This window comes from Ambystoma mexicanum, chromosome 12 (genome assembly GCF_040938575.1).
Source record: "Ambystoma mexicanum isolate Mex_15411 chromosome 12, UKY_AmexF1_1, whole genome shotgun sequence".
NCBI lineage: Eukaryota > Metazoa > Chordata > Amphibia > Caudata > Ambystomatidae > Ambystoma > Ambystoma mexicanum.
Window position 1 is genome coordinate 466,388,128 of NC_090936.1, and position 23,389 is coordinate 466,411,516.

At 48.7% G+C, this 23,389-nt stretch overlaps 1 protein-coding gene across 5 annotated transcripts in view; it reads left to right on the forward strand.

The window, feature by feature from the left end:
• Window positions 1-23,389, forward strand: part of HIPK2 (homeodomain interacting protein kinase 2) — a 668,258-nt gene that overhangs the window by 534,993 nt on the left and 109,876 nt on the right. For 4 of the 5 annotated variants that reach the window (XM_069628730.1, XM_069628733.1, XM_069628732.1 and 1 more), the window contains exons 11-13: window positions 1,065-1,207; window positions 15,589-15,768; window positions 19,808-20,089. In XM_069628730.1, the coding sequence (XP_069484831.1) occupies window positions 1,065-1,207; window positions 15,589-15,768; window positions 19,808-20,089 (605 nt within the window). The remainder of the gene's footprint in view (window positions 1-1,064; window positions 1,208-15,588; window positions 15,769-19,807; window positions 20,090-23,389) is intronic. The other variant, XM_069628731.1, reaches the window with a different exon arrangement.

Sequence of the window (23,389 nt, forward strand, 5' to 3'; positions counted from 1 at the left end):
ACTTTTTATTGGCAGTTGACCACTCTCAACAAGTCACTTAACAGCTGCTTGCTCCATAGCACTTCCCCTGTGGTACTCCTAGCACTTACCGCCCACTCCCTTCCCTCTCTCTGCACTTACGCGTTCTGAATGCTCCCAACGCCTAGTAGGTCCGCCTCTATTGTTCATTGTTATATTTGCATTTCATTCCCTTGTTTCCTCCATGGTGCCCTGTGGGCGCTTCAAAGCTCAATCTACTTGATGTACAAGTGCCTTACAAGTGCACCATTAATACAAAATTCTAAATGTTCGCAGTGGGGGAGATGGCCCAAATGTTCCACAGTGGAAATCGCCAGCCAGCCTTTCCTCAGTAATTGCGTCGGACCAACTGAGCTAGATGTACGATTGTCCTAGTGGCTTCCAAATTCATTGGTTGTAGTCAAACTCTGCCAGTGGTTGGGTTGGAACTGGTGGAATAAACGCAAACACTCGGTAGTCAGCTGATCTAGCTGCTCTGTCGCTGAGTTGACTCATACCCTATGTGGTAAGTTGTCGCAGCTGAACCAGGGTAGAATAACTCGTATCTGCTCCGTGGTAGAGATGCCCCATATGCATAGGTGGTAAAGTTGCCCCAGCCCCTCAATGTTATAGATCGCCCAGTTCCTCTGTTGTTTAGTCATCTGAGCTGCACAGGGATAGAACTGCCATATATCCTTAGAAGTAGTATTGGAGCAGGCCCTTCTTCATTGATTTGGCCCAGTTCTTGGATAGAAGACTCGTCCTGGTTCCTTAGTGGGGGATTTGGCCCAACACCTCGGTGGTAGAGAGTACTCATGTTCTCAGTGATGGAGCGGACCATCTTCAGGTGAAAGCTTTCTAATCTAGTATTTAGTATTTTAGTATTTTATTTATTTCTATAGCGCACCAGGCCCAGGGGCAACCGGGCGCTTAACTTAGTTACAACAAGATGTGGTATGCCTAGCCACTTCCTCTTAGTTAAACAGGCGCATACTCATTTGACACCGGGTGTTTTGAAGGGCCTTGTGTATTGTTGTAATGCAGTAACCTTCTATTTTCTTTCACAGCAGGCTTGGCCCAGTGGTACACAGCAGATTCTCCTACCCCCAACATGGCAGCAGCTTACTGGAGTCGCCGCGCACACCTCTGTCCAGCATGCAGCGGTGATCCCAGACTCCCTAACAGGAACTCAGCAGCTGTCAGACTGGAGGTATTGAGTTTGACTTTTTGATTTTTGTATTTGCGCCAGAGGGTGCAGCCCTCATTCGTTGAGGCCCTCCTAGCCTTCTATCTGTGCATGTGTACCATACAAGCCACTTACTCAATACCTGTCTCTGTGCATCACTGATGTCACACTCTGTGTACTACCTATGGACTGTAGTTGTGCATCACTCATATCATTCTCAGAACATGACACTGGGCCTCATTACGACCCTGGCGGTCCCGAAATGAAGGGTGCCGGTACGGGATCGGCCCCCTTCATTACGGGAGCGCCTATTACGAGGTTCCCTTTGCGGGACCCGGAACAGACGTCTGGTAAAACCAGAAGTCCTTTCCGGGTCCCACAAGGGGAACAGGGAGCTAATAACAGGCCGTTATTAACGTGCCCATTATTAGCTCCCTCCCCATTCCCATTGAGCCCTATGGGGGCTCAAATGGGAATGGGGAATTACCGGTTCCTCCAATGTTGGAATGACCCGGTTATTCCCCATTGAAGGAACCCGGTATTGGAGCCTGGTATGGAGGCAGCCATGGCGCTAATAGCACCATGGCTGCCTCCATACTCGTAATGAGGCCCACTGTCGGTATCTGTGCATTAGTCATTTCTGCCAGAGAGGCAGATGCCACACAGACCTTCGCACAGGGCTCCTAAATTGCCTTAATGCAACATATAAAGCAAGAAATGGGCCTTTAGTCTCCCTGTCCCTGTTCTACACTGCTATCACTATCACAGACGCAGCGTTTAATGTACCATTGAAGAATTGAAACCACGCCCATTGCAGGAACCATCACTTAGACAGGAATCATGTAACCATATGTGATGTGCCTTTTCTCCACTGATGCCAATCCCAAGTTGCACAGATCATCACCGCCTTCCTGCCTGGTAAAAACGTATGTGACCCTTGGCATCCTATACAGTCACCCCAGGGGTCAAGTCCCAAGAATTAAAGCGGGGGGACTCATCAACAAACTGAATGGGATGTAACGTCACCAGAACTTGGCATGTCAAGGTGAAATATGCACATTTCATTAACTTGGCTTTGCATAACCAACCAAATTGCACAGGACGAAAGGCATGCACCTTTCAGAAAATTAACACACGCACAAAACCAAGAGAGGATATTGTCTTCTAATAGTGTTTTTGAAAACGATAAAAGGTGTACATGTTTTATACTCCAAGAACCAATACAAATGTTTTTTCCTGGAACTTGCAGTAGCGAAATGGTACATTTCAGCTTTAGTTGTGTGTGATTTTTCATCAGGTTATATAGTGCAGTGGTGAAGTGTCTGGCCTGCAAACCTGACAACTTCAGTTCGATCCCCGAGATTGGCTTTAATTCATAAACTCAAAGAGGACATTCAATGTTTTTCATTTTAACTGGTGGGGGGGAATAGGTCCTCCCTCTGAAAAAAGTGGGTGGACTCTGTCCACCCGCGTGTACCCTCAACTTGTGCCCTGGCTCACCCCCTCTAAGTCTACGTATTACTGATTCTCTGCCTGGGGATCCTTTTCCTTTCTTTGGAGTTGCAAGCTGCATCAGATGCAGGATCTAAACACACCTTTGCCAATATCTGCTCGATTCTCTCACCTTCACTAAGAGAGCGATCTTTATTCCCTGCACCCCGGTGGCTCCAAGACACACATCCCCTCCTCCCCCTCTCTGCTCCCCCCGTGCTGCACCGCCCTCTTAGATGGCATCCCTGTGCTCTCAGGATGGGTTCTTATATACTGTGCACCAAGATATAAGTCAATAAGTCATTACAATGTTTTAGTTTGAACAATTAGGTGGCGGTTAAGCACCACCTAAAAGCCGAAACTATCGCATTGAAGTACAGGTGGTAGGTAGATGACATGCGAGGAGGGACACACAGATTGTGGGTGTTGTTTGGTTATTTAGCCGCCCATTGACTGCCCCTGGCAATGCTAATCCCTATGGCTATTCCCAACCGCATTCTGCCCCTTCCTGCCAAAAACACACCCTCCTGGATCTCTTTGAGCTCGTTCTCTCAAGAGATAACATCAACTTTTAGCCTGTCCCTGTTATCTGAAGATCGCCACGGTGAGGGCCATCAAGTCTCTGCTCTGCATGATGTCGTCGTGCATTTCTCATCAGACTCTGCAGGCTACAGATGAGACCACTGCAGGAGTTCCTTGACGCCAGTTGAATTCAGGTGTCCGGAAGCTTCCAGGACAAGATCACCCTCAACAAGGGGTTCCGTCAGGTGATAAGGTGGTGGGGCGTGTGCTCTCATCTGACCAGAGGTGCAGATTTCCAGGTCCCACCACATCAGGAGAAGTTAACGACGGCTGCTTCCGGTGAGGGCTCCCCACCCCTCCAGGGAAGTCCTCAGGATCTTCCTGGAGCTCAGGTCCGGCTTAAAGACTATGCACTCGTTCCTGTCCCCTGACACTCTGTTCCAGCCACAGCAAAGAAGTACAGCCAGCAGGGAGAGGTCTACCAGTCAAGTGGGGTCAATTGGTCCCACAAACCTAAGGGAAGAAGTCTGCTACTCTAGGCTTCTCTAGCCAAAACGGAAATTGGAGCTTCAGCGCTGCAGCAGGGCTTCACCGGGCAAACCAATGGTCCAGGAGGGTGCAGCAAACGTCTCTTCATTTCATCTTCGGTTCCTTCATCCAGTGGTCGCCATGCCCCGAAGCGTCCCTTGACTGCGGCTCCCCTTCCCTCCCCCCTCCCGCCTCCCTTCCCGCCCCCGTCCAATGATTGGACAGGCAGAAGCCTGCGTTGTGTGTGGAGGTTGCCAGCGCTCCCTGCGCGCCTGATTCCATCTCAGCGTAGCAGGTGAGCGCAGCACTCCGGTGAGACTCGACATGAAATGCCTCCATTTTGGCCTTTTGTGGCCCGGGCCGATGCCGCCATGCCCCAAAGCGTCCCTTGACTGTGGCTCCTCTTCGCTCCCTCCTCCCGCCTCCCTGCCCGCCCCCGTCCAATGATTGGCCAGTCAGAAGCCTGCGTTGTGTGTGGAGGTTGCCAGCGGTCCCTGCACGCCTGATTCCATCTCTGCGTTGCAGGTGAGCGCGGCACTCTGGTGAGACTCGGCATGAAATGCCTCCATTTTGGCCTATTGTAGCCCCGGGCCGTTGCCGCCATGCCCTGAAGCGTCCCTTGACTGTGGTTCCCCTTCCCTCCCTCCTCCCACATCCCTGCCCACCCCCTAACCCCAATTGGTCTATCAAGGCTCTTAATCCACCTTCCCAGGGCAGCCCCCTGCCCGGCAGCCCCTGCTGCTAAGGACCCAGAGGCGAAGGGCGGCTACAAGAAGTGTCTGCAGGTGTCCGCAGGGGGAGCAAAAGAAGCCAGCAGCCAACAGACACCAACAAAACTGTAAGTGTGGCATGGGTGGGGTGAAGAGCAATAACTCTACTCAAGAAAGCCCTCGCCACTCTACCTTACCTCTCCAAAATGCAGATTGCCATAGAATTACACCATGCATACATGGAGAGATTTGTCATCACCAGCCTAACTCCATTCTTGGCCTGACTGTAAATCTTGTATTGCATTTCGCACTAACACACTAGCCAACGTTAACTAGTGCCACAACTATAGACAACTGTCAAGATTAGCCTGCGTCACCTTTAGACAGGTGTAACAATGTTAACATGTACCATACTTAGCTGGAATTCTTAACTTTAGCCCGCGTCGCATCTAGATAGAAATGTGAATGTTAGCATGTACCACACTTAGCTGGAATTCTTAACTTTAACCTGCGTCAAATGTAGACAAGTCTGTGGGTGTTAGCATGAACCACACTTAGCTGGAATCCTTAACTTTAGCCTGCGTCGCATCTAGATAGAAATGTGAATTTTAGCATGTACCACACTTAGCTGGAATTCCTAACTTTAGCCCCTGTCTCATCTAGATAGAAATGTGAATGTTAGCATGTACCACACTTAGCTGGAATTCTTAACTTTAACCTGTGTCAAATGTAGACAAGTCTGTGGGTGTTAGCATGAACCACACTTAGCTGGAATCCTTAACTGTAGCCCGCGTCGCATCTAGATAGAAATGTGAATGTTAGCATGTACCACACTTAGCTGGAATTCCTAACTTTAGCCCCTGTCTCATCTAGATAGAAATGTGAATGTTAGCATGTACCACACTTAGCTGGAATTCTTAACTTTAACCTGCGTCACATGTAGACAAGTCTGTGGGTGTTAGCATGAACCACACTTAGCTGGAATTCTTACCTTTAGCCCGTGTCGCATCTAGATAGAAATGTGAATGTTAGCATGTACCACACTTAGCTGGAATTCTTAACTTTAGCCTGCGTCACAGCTAGACGGGATTGTTAATGTTAGCATGCACCACTCTTAGATGCAATTCTTAACTTTAACCTGCGTCACATGTAGACAAGTCTGTGGGTGTTAGCATGAACCACACTTAGATAAAACTGCGAAGGAAGATGAGTGCAACACTCAATTGGAATTGTGATCACCAGCCTGCCTCACATTTAGCTAGAATATTGAAAATTGAAACGATGGAATAGTGAATGATAGCAGGCATCACACCTAGACATAATTGCAAGAAAAGCAATGCCAACTAACCAATCCACTAACAATTTCATCCCTCTGCATACACCTCTCAAACTCTAACCAAACACAACCACAAGCCTAAAACACAGCAATCCACACAAACTTCACTACACTGCAACAACAAAATAAACCACACATAGACTCGCACAACAGCACACGACGACTACCGACCGTAAAACACCCCAAGCGCAGCCGACGGACCCACCGGGCTGAGGCTGCCATCAGCACATCACTGCTCTCTTGCACTTTTCCAGCCTATTCCCACTAACTCACCCCTCCTCCCCATCTTTCAGAGCCGCCAGAGCGTCAGGGCACCACTCCGGTGGTGATAGTGCGCAGTACAAATATCCTTTAACATTAACATTTCTGTTCCGTCTGCTGGGCGTTTAATTACAGTTGCAAATAGCTACTGGAGCAATACAAATGTCTTAACCCAGCATGCCTTCAGCCACTCGATTTATATCTCTTCCATGCACTGAAGTCCTGTTAAAAACAAGCAACGAAAAAGCCAACAGTTTTTGCTTAAGGTATTAGATCAGCATTTGCCAGGTTTTGCTGGCATATGCCCAGCTAATCACTGAGTTTTCCAGCTGTTGCAAACATATGGTGGTCATGGCAGTGGCCGGCGAATGCCTATCACCTGCCTGCACAAAAAGCCCAGACTGTTGGCTTTGCCGATGCTTGTTTAAATTGTGCTTTTGGATCCAATTGTTGATTTTTTCTGTGACTTGTTCTTCCATCTGTGCTACGCCTGTCCTTTTTCTCTGCCATGCTCTTTCCTGTCTTGCAACTTCACTGTGAGGGTCATTCAAGGTCCTCAACGTGTTTCCAGGTGCTGCGAAATGACATCATTGTTCGTCTACTTTGCTTCCTGGTCTTCTCTTGGCGGGAATTGAGCAGTGTTTGGTGGCCATTTGCACTCACAGATGTGTATGCAGATTTGGAGTGGCAGGGCCACCATTCTTTAGATTCAAACTCCCAAACAACAGGTCCTTTGATAAGAGTGAAAAATAAAATGCACTTAAACCAAGGGACTCTGCAAAGGATCCTGGGAATACGAGTAGGCTCTGGATCTGTAAACACAGAAGGAAGTCGTTGGATTCATGCTTACGACTTTCATCATCCTGATATGATGCCTGCCAGGTTTTTCGGTGCGTAAAATATGAATACAAATACAATTTTAAAAAAGAAAATATCCAAAGTTTAGAATCAAGTAGATCTTGCTTCTCCTGCCACCCCATACAACTAGAGGAGATCGGGAGCTGACCAGCTGCCAGTCTCGCCTTCCTGGCATATCATGACGTCACAGGTGGTCATCTTGCCCTGTGCTCAGCTTGGCCAGTTGCACAGTTATTAAGGACAACAGGTTTCAAAGTTAATCTTTTTCCCTACTTGGGAAGGATCAAAGGATTCCATGATGTAACCTTTACGTGTTGCAGCTCCTTTTGTTAACAAACACAATGACTGTGTGCCACTATCTTTCCGTAGTTCTCCTCTTGGTGACCAAATGTGGCATTTAAGAAGGCAGTTGGTTGCATATGTCCCGGCTCAGTGCTAGGGACATTGCCTTGACCTTCCAATGCCATCCTTCAAACAGCGATACCTGATCCTCCACGACATACAATTCCGCAGCGATGCCAGATTCACATTTTCAGCCTGCAAGTTGGCACCGTGTGTCCCTGCAATCGGTTTCTTTTGTGTGTTGCCTGCAGGGTTAAATTAGCAAATTTATTTTGAATTAGCAAAGTGAAAAATGCCTCTCCTGTGAGAGAAGAGAACAGGGGGAGGGGCTCAGCAGAAGTGCTTCTCTTCTCAGTAACCCATGTGGGGATTTAGGATTACCCCTCATTCTCTCCCAAGTGGCAATTCCGGAATCTTCTTCTGCCCCCACCTTTTTGGGTATGTGTTCTGTAACGCTTATCAGGGGTTCATTCTTTTGTTTTTGAGAGCACGGGTTGATAGCCTGAAGCTACCTGCTCATAGAAGGTGCTTATCTCGGCAGGCATGACAGCTGTGTGCACTATCTGCTGTTTGCCCATGGCACTGGTAAATGCAGACTAGGGCAGCCCTCGGGGTTAAGAGAGAGAAGAGAGGGTGGTAGACTAGGCCCATGTGCTCGTGAGGTGGAAGCTGGTCCTCTGCATCAGTTGTTCTGATCTTTTCTTCCCTAGGTGGGAATTCCCGGTGCGGCCCAGTGTGCACCGGGTGGTGCTCATTGCAGTTCTGGCATTAGATTGCTGCTGTGTTTGTGGTCTATCCCATGCTCAATGATGTACTAAGGCTGCATGTCCTGCATCAGTTCCGGGGCCCAGGATGCTCCAGTAGGAAAATAAGTAGAGTGTGAGGGAGTCGGCAGTACATCCATGTGGCACGGCTTCTTCTTGAACTGCAACACTAGGTGCGCAGGACATTGCCCATGTGGTGGTCCCTCCCCAAGGAGGAACCCGTGCATCAACGCGGTCATTATGTGCCAGTTGCCCTCACAGTCCCAGCCATCTTCGAAGATGTTTGCATCTCATCACCGGCATACACAATTACCCGGGTAGTACCGGCATGCCTGGACAATGCCGGAATGTCTTCCCAGATTCCGGAAGGTGGAATTAGGTGGTAATCTGTGCCAGGTTTTAAATGGGGGAGAGACTGGGTCAGAAGTGTACCTAACAGAAAGCCTGGAATTCATACAAAATCAGCAAAGCCCCCGGCAAGAGCTTTATATTATTCCAAAGGGACCATGCCTGTCACTGAGCATTGCTCAATGGCGTGTCTTCCTTAATCCAGATAAGGAGGCAGTCATCCTTTACGTGTCCCAGAAGAGCTCAATGCAAATGGCCTCCACATGTCACATTTTCCAAAGTGGGATTCCTTAGTGGGAGCCATGCAGACATGTTCACATTTGAGCGTTTGAACATTTTGATCATGTTTGGAGCTATGATTACAGAATGTACACGTTCCTCCAGCAGACTAATGAAAAGACCATCCCCTCATGCCTGGGATGGAAGACTGAATGTGAACTTTGACGCAGTTGTAGCGCGCCCCAGACAGACGTAACTGCCTCCAGACGCAGATGATAAATATATGGACTCAAAACACACTACGATTCAGGAACAGCTAAACTGAAGATCGAAACCAATGGGGAAAAAAACACTATTTAACCAAAATGTTTTTAAAGCCTTCCTAACACCAGGAAGCGACGTACTACTGCGAATATCGGCCAGCCGTAAATTCCAACGTCTAGGGCCATAGACAGAAAAATTCACCCCCGGATACGCATCCGGAGGGCAGGATAACCAGTAAGAATTTGTATGCCGAGCGTAACATATGTGTTGGTACATAACGGGTCAGTTTCTCTGAAGGGTATTTAAGTGCTGGATTGTGCACACACTTCAAGACCAGACACAGGATCTTAATGTCTATCCTTTGTTTGATAGGCAGTGTGAGGGTGTAGGAGTAAAATCCGGACCCCAGGGTAGCATGGTGGTTGGCAAATACTTTTATTTGATAAAAGAGTGGGGGTTAGAGAAAAGTTCTAACTTGCCCTAACTCTAAGAGGGGTTTCCCCGCCTCAACAAAACTAACTAGTGTCGGTGTCAGAATGTTCAAAGTAAAATTCTCCATCCTGTGTCCAAATCCTAACCTGACCCTCACACGCTAAACTCGATATGATATGATATGATAGGTTATTTATGACATGCTTAATACCCAGAGGTTTCTAAGCGCAGATCCGAGGATCGAACCTGGGTTGCTCTGTGTTGTCTTGCTTCCGAGGCGAGCATGTTGCTGCTGAGCTGTCCTCCCGATACATAAATATATAAAGTGAAAAGGGAATTGTCTCTTAGCTGAATACTCGTAGCTATTTTCCAGAGTTCCAACATAAAGTTCAAAATAGAAGCTGCAAAAAACACAGTTCCGCAGGTTTCAGTAAGAGATTCTCTTCCACTGCGTCTCTTCAGGTTTCTTACAGTTCACATCTCAAGGGGTATGGTTCTTCCCTTGACCTTTCTCGGGCTTTCAAAATTCACAATTCCAAGCGGTATGGCTCTTCCCTTGACCTCTCACAATGTTGCATGCTGTAGGTCTCAGACCCTGGTCTCTCTTCTTTGGTTCGCTTTGCTTGGCCCTCCTCTTGGCCAAGTTCTCCCATGAGAAAGATGAGTCCTGTCACACTCTGCTTGTGGGTCTGAGACCCGTATCACAGTTCCTTTAGTTATTCTTTCTCGCAGACCTGGTTCACAACCCTGCCGTGTACTGCGACTATGAAGATGACTGTCAGGGGTAATCTTCATTGGGTGCAGGCCCCACACCTGCCTTTCTTGGGGTTCCGGGAAGGTTACTTTGCTTCCCCTGAGTTTCCCTCCTTCCCCTGTTTAGCTGGGTCAGGGTATCCCACTGCTCCCTTCTGCCCCTACCAACCGTCACGGTCACCCCTGTACCTTTAGGGTCTCTCCCGTTAGTCTTTGGTCACCCTCAAGGTCTTTCTGCTTCGGTTTTGGACTTCAGTCTTCCACCTTTTTCACGGTTTCTCTGATTCAGGCTACTACTACGGCTTCTCTGCTTCGGGCTGCTCCTGGGAAGCCTTCACCTCTGGTTCCTCCAAAGAGGGCTAAATAGAGGTATTCTCCTGGGCATCCCCGAGTCCTTAGCACTTTGCGTGAGTGCAAAGGTTCCCCCTCTCTCTGGCAAGGCCTCTGGTCCACAGCTCCATCTCCTGCAGCATAACTTCCCTACTCCTTTCACCTCCAGGGAGGGCTTGACAACACTTCCTGGTTTCCTTCATCTATTTCAACTATTGTTGGGCCAATAGGAAACCGGCAACCACTACACCACTAACTGCGGTTCCTATAGGTAATTTTTATGCCTACCCACGTCTTCCTCATCACAGTACTGATCTAGTGGTTCCCTTGTGGGTCAATGGAGGTTTTCTTTGTCATGGTACTGGCAAAGGGATCTTCACTTAGGTAACTCCTATTCTTCCTCGTCCCATTACTTTCTAGCAGAACAGTAGCGTGACAATAACTTGGGACCCTATTAGGGAAGGGGTTATTGTTAGGGTTGTCAGAAGGGTGTCTAGGGTCGGGTGAGTTATAGGGGTACCATTTTATTTACTTATTTATTGGACATTTATAAGGTACTTATACAACAAGACATTGTTTTAAAGCACCACAAGGCACAAGGGAAGGGAACAAGGGAGAACAATAAACAGTGGAAATAACAATGAATAAATAGAAAGAAACAGCGGTCCTCCGAAGCCTTGTGATATTCGGAGTGTGCCAGTGCAGTGAATCCATGTTCTCTCCAAATGGTTGTCCAAACTGTCATAGGAAGTGGTCCCTCCCTTTTGGAGAAAAGACAATGGGCCTCATTCCGACTGAGGCGTTAAGGGGTTTACGGCGCCATAAACGGCGCCGACCCTTAACGCCTGATTACAAGGTTCCCTTTGCGGGATGGCTGTTTAACGGCTGCTTTTTGCAGCCGTTAAAAGCCATGCCGCAAAGGGACCTTGGCGATAATTACAGCACCGTAATTTACGGTGCCGTAATTATCGCCTTTCCCCATTCCCATTATGCCCTATGGGGCAAAAATGGGAATGGGGAAGGGGCAATTGGTGAATGGGGAATTACCGCCCCACTCACCTTGGAATGGGGCGGTAATTCCGCCATCCACCATGGCGGAATTGCAACCTTAGCGGCATGGACCATGGTGCTAATAGCACCATGGTCCTCCGCCAAGGTTGTAATGAGGGCCAATGCCTTGCGCTTCGTCACAGCAGACAGTGCAATGTTCTGCACGTAGGCGAGATCGAGGTAGCTTTAGGTACTTTAAAAACAAGTCGTACTGCTGCATTCTGAGCCCTCTGAAGTCAGTTCATTTGATTCGCAGAGACACATGGAAGAACCAAAGGAAGCAGGCGGAGCGAATGGAATGCTGATTGCACCTTGGCTTCCACCTGGTGCTCACACCACAGGCTGCACTGCCAAATGCAACCCGGGTTCCACCTGGTGCTCACACCACAGGCTGCACTGCCAAATGCAACCCGGGTTCCACCTGGTGCTCACACCACAGGCTGCACTGCCAAATGCAACCCGGGTTCCACCTGGTGCTCACACCACAGGCTGCACTGCCAAATGCAACCCGGGTTCCACCTGGTGCTCACACCACAGACTGCACTGCCAAATGCAACACCCGGGTTCTTCATCTTTGAGGCAGAAGCCATCAGAGAGCCCAGCAGCAGACAGGGCGGCTAAGGACATTTAGTTTGCTTTCCTAACAAATGTTTAGGGGCGAACAAAATTACCATTTTGTTATTAGGATTCAGTCGGAGGTGATTCGAGGACTTCCACTGACCCGCCTCCTCTAAGCGTGATACTAAATTACGAAGTGATTCCGCTGATTCATTTATTCTCAAGTAAATCAGAGTGCCATTGGCCTGGGAGTGGCAGCACAAGTCGAATTTCCGGAATATGGCCATCAGTGGTTGTAGATATAAGTTATACGAAAGCAGCGAGAGCGACGAGCCCTGTGGAGCACCGCAGATCAGCTGAATTATATCTGACAGATGGCCTGTTAAATTCACCCATTAAAACACTGAACCACAAAGTCCCTGCCTTTTTCTAAATAAGGAACAGGTTATCGCGATGCCCTGTAGCAGTGTAAGAGTATTCTGCACAAGACCTCATGGATGTTCTCCAACTTCTTGGTGTCCTAAAGATGTGTGCTCGGAATGTCTTCTCATGTTTTGCTTTTCCTGGGCAAACATTTCCATAAATCTGTTTTCTTTTCTCCACGTGAGACCCTAATGGTGCAGTGTGTGAGCCAAACTTGTGGACCCTCCATTTGAGGTCGTTCTTAAGTATGAATTTACTTGCATTACTTCACCGAGCAGAGTTAGTGAGATTTCTTATCTGTCAATTGATGAACTGCTCACAGTATTTTATATGAATATGATCATTTTTAGTACTCGTCCATTTTTTATAAGACTGTGACAGGTATATATTAATTAATATGTATTAATTAACATGTTGTATGTATGCATGTATAAGTATGATTTATTATTAATAATAATTAATTAACATGTTAACCAGTCTGTTGCTCTGACTCCTTCTTTCACAAATCTCCAGACCTAGCAAAGCAGATGCCCCTTGGCCTTGGACTTCAAAACAGGGTTTATACAATTTTAAAGAGCATTCAATATTATTAAATAGTTTTGGCAACTTGTTGTCACTTCACAAGCTGCCGAAAATGAAAATCTGTTTCTTAGCAAGGTATTTTTAGTCGCACAGTCTACTTCCTCCCCTTGCTGCGGCATCCAATTGCAAGCCAGCCCCGCAGCATCCAATTGCAATCCCTACAAGATCCGGCAGCCAGAATAGGCATGTCGTGTATTATAGCCCCCTTGGTAAGAACATGCAAACTATACCTTTTGCTATCTGTTCTACCCATATGCCAATATTAAGCTCTAGAAGTCAATATAAGAACTAACTCGCTTGATGGCCAGTATGCTATTGAAAGCTTAGTCAGATGAACAGTTTTCTCCTCTGTTATCCTCTTTTGGTTACTCTTTCATGCTATAGTCCCAGGGCTCTGCACATTTTTGCTCCCCTTTTTTTGGACTACGACTCCCATTATCCACCAGCATTATCTACACAGGTTAGAGCTGATGGGAGTTGTAGCCCAAAACACCTGGAGAGCAAAAGGTTGCAAACCCATGCTGTAGTCTAAACAGCTTGTGGAGAAGGAAAGGTGACTCACCTCTAACAGTTCAAGGCCCTGACCCTAGCACCCAGGTGCGCCCATGGGAAAGCCCCAGTACACCTCAAAAAGAAGATGAACTGCTATATGCCCGGTCGCGCCCTCAGATCTGAATCACAAGGCCAAATGGTTATGGCAAGGTTCAAGTAATCAAACGGACTGCGCATAGCGTTCCACATCAAAGCTGCAATCACATGGAATAACCTTCCGACACAGCTAAGACTTCAACCCTCCTAAACAATCTTCAGAAAAAGACTCAAAACCCCTCTTTTCAAATAAATTCCCCCAGAGTTTTGACAGACGGCCCACTGACAGCTTATTTATGTGAATTGTGTGTCCCGTGGCCTGTATCGTACCTCTTTATATGTCTAAATGTTTGCGCCGAGATGCCTGCAGGCTTACGGCGTGGTCCACATAAATAAATAAATAAATAAATAAGCTGAATAAGTACCAATAGTTCCCCCACATGCAACCCTCACCTTTTCGTACCTTCAGAGTTTTTCACAATGCCAGCATCTTGTTACCCGCAGGAAAGATGATTTTGTACTTTCCAATCCTCATCTGGCCCTAAGTAATGAAATGGCTGTTTGTAATAAAGCCAAGAGGTTACAAAAGTGAGATATACAAAGATGTTCAGTGATCCCATTCCTGGCATTATTGGATGGGTTAAACATTATGTGCCACTAAAGAATATACCCATGCCAGAGAACCAGGCCGGATAGGCAAATGGACATTTATTGTCCTCTCCGGGGGCAAGAACCTGCACATGTGCCTGCATATGTAACTTCACCTTCTCTGTATGTCAGTAGCAGGCCCGGGGACAGCCTTACTATGCACCAGCCTCCTTACAAGCCTGGCTGTCTGGAAATAAGGGTGCTGGTAGCAATGTATCAGCACCCTTTCCGGACCACCAGACTCTGAGAATGCTTGCAGGGGCCGGTGCTCCCGGCAGGTCTGACCTGCCGGGAGCACCGGCCCCTGCAGGCATGGTTTTCACAGAAGCACCGGCACTGTTAAAAACGGTGCTGGTGCTTTTGTGTCCCCATTCCCGTGGAGTCCTATGGGACTCCACGGGAATGGGGACTTACACTTTCGGCTGCCAGACATCCCGCGGCAGGGGCGTTGCTAGGGGGGGGCTAAGGGGGCTATAGCCCCTGATCTTTTGGTTGTAGCCCCGGATAGAATCTCAGGAGCTACAGCCAAAAGACTAGCTAGCCCCCAGTCCCAACAGTTCCGACATCAGCTTAGCCCCGGGTCTTTTCCAGACCTAGCAACTCCCCTGTCCCGCGGCCTGACGCCACCTGGAATATCGCGGTGGCACCGGGATATCAGGCGGCGGAACGGTGTTCCGAGTTCCGCTGCAACCCGCCGCTTGCAGCGGCGGGTTACCGCCGACCTCGTAATGAGGCCCATTGTCCTCTACACCTCTCTCCATCACTGACATCCCCCAACAAGCCCATTGCACCTTCTATAAAAATGCATCCCAAAAATGCACCTTAAGTTCTTGGAGCCTCACACCTTCTGTACCTGTGCATGAAGGAGGCCATACAATCACGTAAGATACTCCCTCCCCCCCACACCTCATGTTAACACGAGCAAGCAATGCTTAGCGAATGAAAAGGGGCACTGCTGCAAACAGCTGGCCTGCATCAGTAACATCCTCACCAGTGACAGACACCTCCAGGGTGCTCATAGAAGCCAGAGTTGTACACACAGATTGAAGGTATATGCTGGAGCAATACTTTTTGCAAGCATCAGTGTTTACCTCCCAGCTGCACCCGAATAGAGTCATGTCGATTGTGCTTCACGAGGTTGGTCTTAATTCCTTTGAGCTATTATCAGAATGAGTGAATGTGTGTCCTTTATTACGAATCGCAATGCCTAGCATAATCAAGTGCGTTGAAACGTGGGGATGGTTGTGAACGCAAGCAACCAAAGACTGGGTAAAGGATACAATGCGGTTTGTGACAGTGACTGGCTGGGAAGTTAGTTTTGTGACATGGAGGTTGTTGTGAGGAAACGTGTAGGGAGGAGTAACATTCCCAAAACTAATCCTGCTTCTTTCTTTCCAGGAACACGCACACTCACGGCGGCCATTACAATCCCATCATGCAACAGCCAGCTCTACTGGCCGGTCATGTGACTCTTCCCTCAGCTCAGCCACTAAATGTGGGCGTAGCACACGTAATGAGGCAACAGCCAACCAGCACTTCCTCTTCCAGAAAGAACAAGCAGCACCATTCATCAGCCAGGTGAGTGCAATCCCCTGTGGCGAACCATGTTAGCAGGGGCCTTATTGGGCAGTTTTGCAATAGAATGTATCCTGGGAGGAATGGGAAGTTAAATCTGATTGGCCTCATCCGTGTTTACATATTGACTTATTAAAGGTGCACTCTGCTTAGCCTTTTTTGATAGTTCACTCTTGACTCTCTGATGTGCTTGGCTGGTGCAGAGGTAGGGCTTAGAGTGCAAAGAGACAGTGCGGAAGGTGGCTATGGCACCTACTCCCTGAACAGTAGTTGACCTGTGGATGAATGGGTGACTGTAGTGTCCTGTGCCTCTAGCCATATCCTGAGATGCAGATGACAGTAACAATAGCAATATAGTTGTGTAAAGTGCTTTGTGCTCGAGTCCTCTCACTGGTAAGAACTGTACTAATAGGTTTTCTCATTACCGAATTGAATTGCTCTCCACACCAACCGAACCTAAACCAAATTGATGTCTGTCAAGCAAAGATCTTCTATGTGACTTAGCAACCATCACACGCTTTCTTCACTCTAGCACTGCTTGCCTCTGTGAGGTGGTGCCATCATGTTCACAGCGGCTCGGCACCAGTGTGACGGGGAAATCGGTAAGGCCAATGTGTTAGCAAAGTAAAAGCTTCAGTGCGCCAAGGAGTCAAACGGCAGCAACATCATTGGGTTACGTCAATGCCCCAAGGTGTAAAACAGCAGCGACATCATTGGGTTACGTCAATGCCCCAAGAAGTCAAACAGCAGCAACATCATTGGGTTACGTCAATGCCCCAAGGAGTCAAACAGCAGCGACATCATTGGGTTACGTCAATGCCCCAAGGTGTAAAACAGCAGCGACATCATTGGGTTACGTCAATGCCCCAAGAAGTCAAACAGCAGCAACATCATTGGGTTACGTCAATGCCCCAAGGAGTCAAACAGCAGCGACATCATTGGGTTACGTCAATGCCCCCAAGAAGTCAAACAGCAGCGACATCATTGGGTTACGACTGATCCCCCACTCCTGTTTATTTTAATTCACAGTGCTCCGTAGCGTTCGGGAACAGTAGCTGTCGCCCTGTTTTGTTGTTGTGCTTTTCTGAACTACTCGTTATGTCCTCTTAAGACAGAGTTACAGCGCAGATGTTTGTGTTTCCTCATAAACACCTGCCCGTATTTCTCATGTAAATGCTGGATTCTGGAACTTTCCTCAGATGCTGAAATGATTGTGATATATGAGCAAGCTTTCGATGCAGAAGGTTTGAGTTTTTCATGGAGATGCTGACTATTCGCACCGAGGTCCCGGCCAAATCCAGAACACAGATTTTCAATCAGCCAACAGCATGTGCACATGTACAAAATGGCTCCTGTCAGGGCAAGTAGGGAAGATCAGGGCTTCCTTGTAGGAGATGGCACTCTTCCTTGATGAATCTTTTCATTGCCTTCATATTAGGACCCCCTTCTTAAACTAGAAACTGGGTCTCCTAATGTGCTGTGATGTTCCTTGCATGTTGGGAGAGGCGGTATGCCCACGGTGAACTAGATGACATCTGAAGCTTCTGAAGTGTTGTCCAGTGGTTGAAGGATGTTGGTCTCAACTGAGGCATGGTTTGTGACCAGATGCTGCAACGTGTGTCGCTTAAACTCCCTGCTACTGCACAACCTATCCTTTGATATCGTGAGACTAGATTTGAGCAAACTTTTACTAATTGAGCTGAGGGATACTCTGCAGCGGGTGGGGGTGTGAATGAATTACTATCTGGGGGGGGGGGGCGGCTTAATCATCGGGAAATCAGCATGCTGGCAGAGCTTTAATCCGGTCACCTAGGCAAGATGGCGACTACCAGGAGTCAAGCCTATGAACTGTCACAAGCTTCCTGGGATGAAGTGAGACTAGTGCAGATGCTATTGGTTATTTAGGATTAGTCGCTCTGCAGGCGCGTGGTCTGCTGTGACGTGCGGGGCGTGGAAGCTGCTCCAGACTTGGGCCGGTCACAATGCGATAATGTTTAGGTGGCACTTTGTGGAAAGGGGTGGTGAGCGAACTCCTGCTGGTATGGGACATCCAGGAGGGGCGCAACACTCCTCTGTCAGTAATGGGAAGCAGCATCAGGGTTCAGGTTGGCCTATGGAGACTACAACCATTCAGTAAAGTCACACAATGTTGATGATGGATACATTGGTCTCCCTGGTTCAGCTGCTGCAAGCCATGCAGGAAACAAGATTCTTGCTTGAGGATAGAGTAGAAGCAATTAGTGTTGCTCTTTCTCCAATTAGGGCGGATCTCATGAAGGTTCCAGAAAGGGTACGGAGGGAGAATCGAGAGTGTCAGACTTGGAGGGGCAGTGTAGGCATCTTAAGGGTGGTGCTAAAGGTCTGCTTTCCACCGGCAAGAGGTTTGGGGGTTAGAGTTGCCGAAGGGGAAGAAGGGCTGAGCATGGAATTATTTCTGGAAAAATGGATAACGGAATCCTCCAGAATGGTGGGATCGCAAAGTTCTCTACTCGTGAGAGGGCAGTTAGGGTCCCTGGGACAAAGCGTTGCCTCATTTTGCACCCATTTTCATAAAGCTTAGAGTCTTAAATGTAAGGGATAAAGATGCTACGTGCCATGTGGTGAAGAGAAGACAGTCTCCTTCTACATATCAACACCTCGCTCTTGATTATCCCTGATTAAACACAAATCAATAAAGCATACTGGAAGTGTAATCATCAGGTCAGCACCAAAACAAATGACTCGTAAGTGGCATGTACGTGCTCGGTTGTATGAGGAACAAACCCAGCTGAGACCCACCGAGCACTGTACAAAAAGGGCGCACAGTTACAGTGTGTAGACCAACATAGACACAATTAGAAGGAGGCACCATTAAGGGTTCACTTGGAAGGGCGTGGCCAGAGATGATACAAAGACAGAGGGTTACAGCCAAGCGGTCTGGGTTGGGGGGGCACGTGGGCCCAGTCTGGATTCATTCGTTGGTGGAGCGGCAGCTGTGCTCCTGCTGAGTGTGATTGAAGTCCCAGTCGCGCGCACTAACCTCCCTCCCTACCTGCACTGTTGATTCCCTGAGTCTACGTCACCGCCTCATTCCCTTGGCGTCTCTTGCAAAGAGAGAGAAAGCAGAGCGTGTTCCCTTTAAATTCCCTCAGAAGCATCCGAAAAGTCATCACGCAACTCTTCCCACATTTCTCCTACCTTTTCCTTTGCCTGTTCACCCCCCAACCTCCCGCCCCACACACCCAAGGCAGCAAATCATTCAGCAACTCCTCCCACGTTTTCCTCAGCTTTTTCTGAGCCAATGTTTCCCAGCTTTTGAAAGCCACTCCCAATGTATGTTTTCTGTGCTTCACTCCAGGCTTCCACACTTCTGATTATATTCACTTATTTTGACTTTCAGTACATTTTATTTGGAAATATTCAGGAGAAAATGTCCAACAAAGAACCACATGCACTATTCAGGGGTCCTCTGCATTAATAAACGGGGGCCAACTGCTCATTCTAAAATGGGAAACTGCCGGTTCACGTGGTTTCATGGATGGGCCTGCCCCCCCAAGTGTGGAAAACGGGGGCAAGAGAAGGGGGTGTCAGAATGAAGATTGCAGGGTGGCCTGGGAATGGGCTGTTGGAGTTCCCCACTGGGAGAGAACAGGTCTTCACATCTCCTGCCTGGTCCAGGAAAATCCGCACAGGCCTCCCAGCTGTGTTTCTATGCTGCAAATACAGCAGAACACAACCAAAGACCAACACAGGGGGAGAGGCTCAGCCCAGACAGACCTCACCACATGGGCACACCCCTGCACTCTCAGGGCACGACCCGACAACATCAGCACCGGCTCCAGGGATTGCAATGATCACACACAGTGCATGGTTTTCCATTCCAATTTACACAAAGCCCCTGGTTGGAGATCCCTGCGTTCTTATGTGTATTTTTGTTTGTTTTCATGAGTCTGTGAAGCTCAGGCCTCTGGCAATTTGGTGAACTCGTCTAATCCCCAAAAGGCTTCTTGACTCTTTACTAGGCTAGAATGTGTAATCCTGTCTGTATTTCTTCCTGCCTCAGGACCACGTCCACACATGAAGTGTCCTCCTCCCGCGGCGCCAGCTCCCCTCAGCGGTCCAAGCGCGTGAAGGAGAACACGCCGCCGCGCTGTGCCTTACCACCGACCGTCCCCGCCTGCAGCACCTCGGTCACCTGTGGCTGGGGCGACGGGGCGTCCAGCACCAGCCGGGAGCGCCAGCGGCAGACCATCGTCATCCCTGACACCCCCAGCCCTGCCATCAGTGTGATCACCATCAGCAGCGACACCGACGAAGAGGAGGAGCAGAAGCATGCGCCTGCAAGGTGGGCATTGGCAGTGCATGGCAACAATGTGGGCTTTTCTGTGGGCATGGGAAAGGCAGAGGTATTAACTGGCCATGCCAGTGCCTGGGCATCTAATAGCAGTGGCTGGCAAATGCCTGATGCTTGTCCACAAGCCAAAACTGTTGGCTTTGCCAATGCCTGTTTTTAACAGGAATTCAGTGAATGATTTGCATAGTGCTTATAAATCGAGTGGCTGAAGCCAGACTTGTTTACGACATTTTATTACACCAGTAGCAGGTTTACAGCTCCAATTCAGACATTAACTCTCAGAAGACTGCTTTGAAAGGTAGGTACTTCAAGTGCAAAGTTTGATGGTAAGGCTTGATTAAAGCGAGCTCAAAGAGTTCCCATGAGGTTGGGCGGGGGGGGGGGCAGGAGCTGGGTGTGGATAGCCATAGGGATTAGCCTGGCTATGGGCAATCAATGGGTGGATAAATAACACAAAAACACCTGCAGGCTGTGTGTCCCTTCTCCCTATCTGTGCTCTAATGCAATAGCTTTGGTGTATATGTAGCGCAAGGGCCACCTAGGAGCCCAAACTACGAATGGGTGCACTCCAGTTTTGAAAGTGAAAGCTGGCAAGGATCTTGCAAGCTAGCAGGCGCCTCTCTGCTTCTTGGTTTCAGTGGCCAGGTAAGTGAGGATTTGCTTGTGGGCTAGGATCCACAGCCTGCACCTTCAAAATCAATCACTGTACCCCATTTATTTTCATCAAGGTGTGTCATCAAGTAGAATCGCACTTCCTTTTTGGAAACTCAGCTTGGACTAACCCCCCGGCCGCAACCACTTCACATCCCCTTTTCCAATGTTATTGTCTGAAAGAGTCCCTCGCCAGCATTTACACAGCATGAATCGGGGTAGGGTAGAGGTGCAATCTGGGGAGAAAGGAGCACACTTTTCATTGGGTGAAGAAGCAGCGGAAAGCCACAGGAGTTACATCATATAGGCTTCCAAGCATGTCCCACAATGCACAGAACAGATTATTTTTGCAGACAGACACTGTTGACAATTACAGAGACAGCATGAGCATATTGATGTCATTACTGAGCAGTCCCAGCAATAACACTTCTGGCAGGGCAGACTTGGACACACCCAAAGACACACTCTTGTTATGTTGGAAACCCTCAGGCAGGGAAGCATGACAGTAGTAGAATACCGAATGGATGCTTTGGATGTAACTTGTAAGGTTGCTCAGTCTGTCGATGCCCCTCTTGCGGAGGTCTGTGTGCAAGCCGCTGTTCCCATGCTTTCAATTCAATGACCCAGGAAAGCATTCGATCCTTCTTAGGCTGATACGATGAGTAACATTGAGATGACGCGTGCCCTCTTGTCTGCGGAGTGCAGCATCAGGGTGCTAGTGTGATAAAGCCCTAACAGAGCGCGCCCCGCCGGCAAAAGCGAGAGCGGAAGGGGCAATCACCTATACGAGATGGTAGTAGAGAGATGTGTGTGGCTAGTGGCAAGTATCCCCCATGGCCAAGACAATGGTGTCCCCTCCCCGATCCACCACACTCAAAAGCAGGGTAGCAGGTGGAGACCCCATTTCTACAGGCCCTAAGCCACCGGAGTAATAGTAATTGTAATTAGGCATTTATATAGCACTAGGAACCCTCAGGTATCTGAGCGCGGCTTGTTATTACCCACGGTGTGTGGTGCTCATTTATCGACCTCGGAAGGATGAAAGGCTGAGTTTGGCCCCGCCGGGATTCGAACCTGCGTTAGCAGGCTCTGCACGGATGTCAAAGCGAGCGCTCTACTCGCTGTGCCACTTGACCGGCTGAGAGGTTGAGTAAGAGAAATAATGCGGCCGGGCACCCTGCCCCAGACTGGTCACCTCACCAACCAAGCACTGTAGTGCACCATTGTTGTTCCCCAATGCTATTTCACTCCACTGTGATTGGCTGCTTTGCGTCCCCATGGTTTCTTGCCACTAGGTGGCTTCCACCGTTGTTCTGCTCCAGGGTGATGTTGCCCTGGATGCTGCCTGGTGTCTGCTGCCGGTGGGTTTTGTGCCCACTGCAGGGGACTCTGGGAGTCTCCCCTTGGGGGCTCTGCTCCAAGATCCAACACTATTAGGAGTCCCTATGGCTGTAATTGAACACCCTTTCCAACTGGCATTAAAAACCTCCCCACTACATCACTGGAATATAATGCAACCCAAACCAACACACCCTTGCACTGTGGACGCACCAGAGCTCTCTGGGTACAGACCCCCTCGAGTACTCGTGACTCAAGCCACCGAGAAAAACACCTGCATGCAGAACCCGGGTGCTCCTGACCTACATGCACCAACACAAGAGGAACGCCATCTTGCTCTATCCCGATTACTTAAACCCATCCACTTCCTGTGTCAGCTCCCACGGCACCAGGAGGCCATGCAAAGGGCAGTGGGTACAGTAATAAAACCCAGTAACACGAGGCGTTGCTAGGGGGGGCTGAGGGGGCTATAGCCCCGGATAGAATCTCAGGAGCTACAACCAAAAGGCCAGCTAGACATTAGAGTAGCCCCGGCTCTTTTCCAGACCTAGCAACACCGCTGCCAGTGACATGACGTTCCTTGTTTCACTTTTCTGTTAGGAGATAGCCATTGATTGCTCCCACGCGAGGGTGCTATGAGCAATGAACAAGTTAAGGGGCAATGCAGCCTGTGGTGTGCTGGCTTATATATATTATCCGGATTATTTTTATATATGGGGCCAGCACTGTATAACCTAAACCACATATGTGTGAGGTGTTCTGTGCAGTGCACACTTAACAGACTCAAATTTTATAGATCACAATGTTGGCAGCCAAAGATAATAGGAGTGATTTGTCCAGGATCACATCGGTTGGTCTTATGGACAAGACTGGCTTTGAGCCCAGGTTTTTTGGCTGCACAGTTCACCATTTTGTAGCTTCCGGTTACACATGTTCTGATTGGATTTCTAGTTTTCCATGAACATGCAATGCTGTCTTCATAGTGATATGGCGAGCGTTCAACTGGTAGTCTGTCCATGCATCCCACCTTGTAGATGTTCTTTTCTAGGGCGGAGAGGGTTCAAACCTAAAGTGCAACCTTTGAGCCAGACCTGACATCTTAAAAAAGGCTGATCTGCCCCAAACATGTAGGCGGTAGGCCTGCAGTGCGGGGGAGTAGGGACGACATGCCTGAGCTGTGCATATCACTGACATGTGGTAACTCTGTCGTTAATCTTTCTCCCGAGTGATCCATCAGTGATAGCATCACCTGTGGTTGTTCATTGCTGGATGCAGACATGTTATCGCGCATGAGGGGAACGC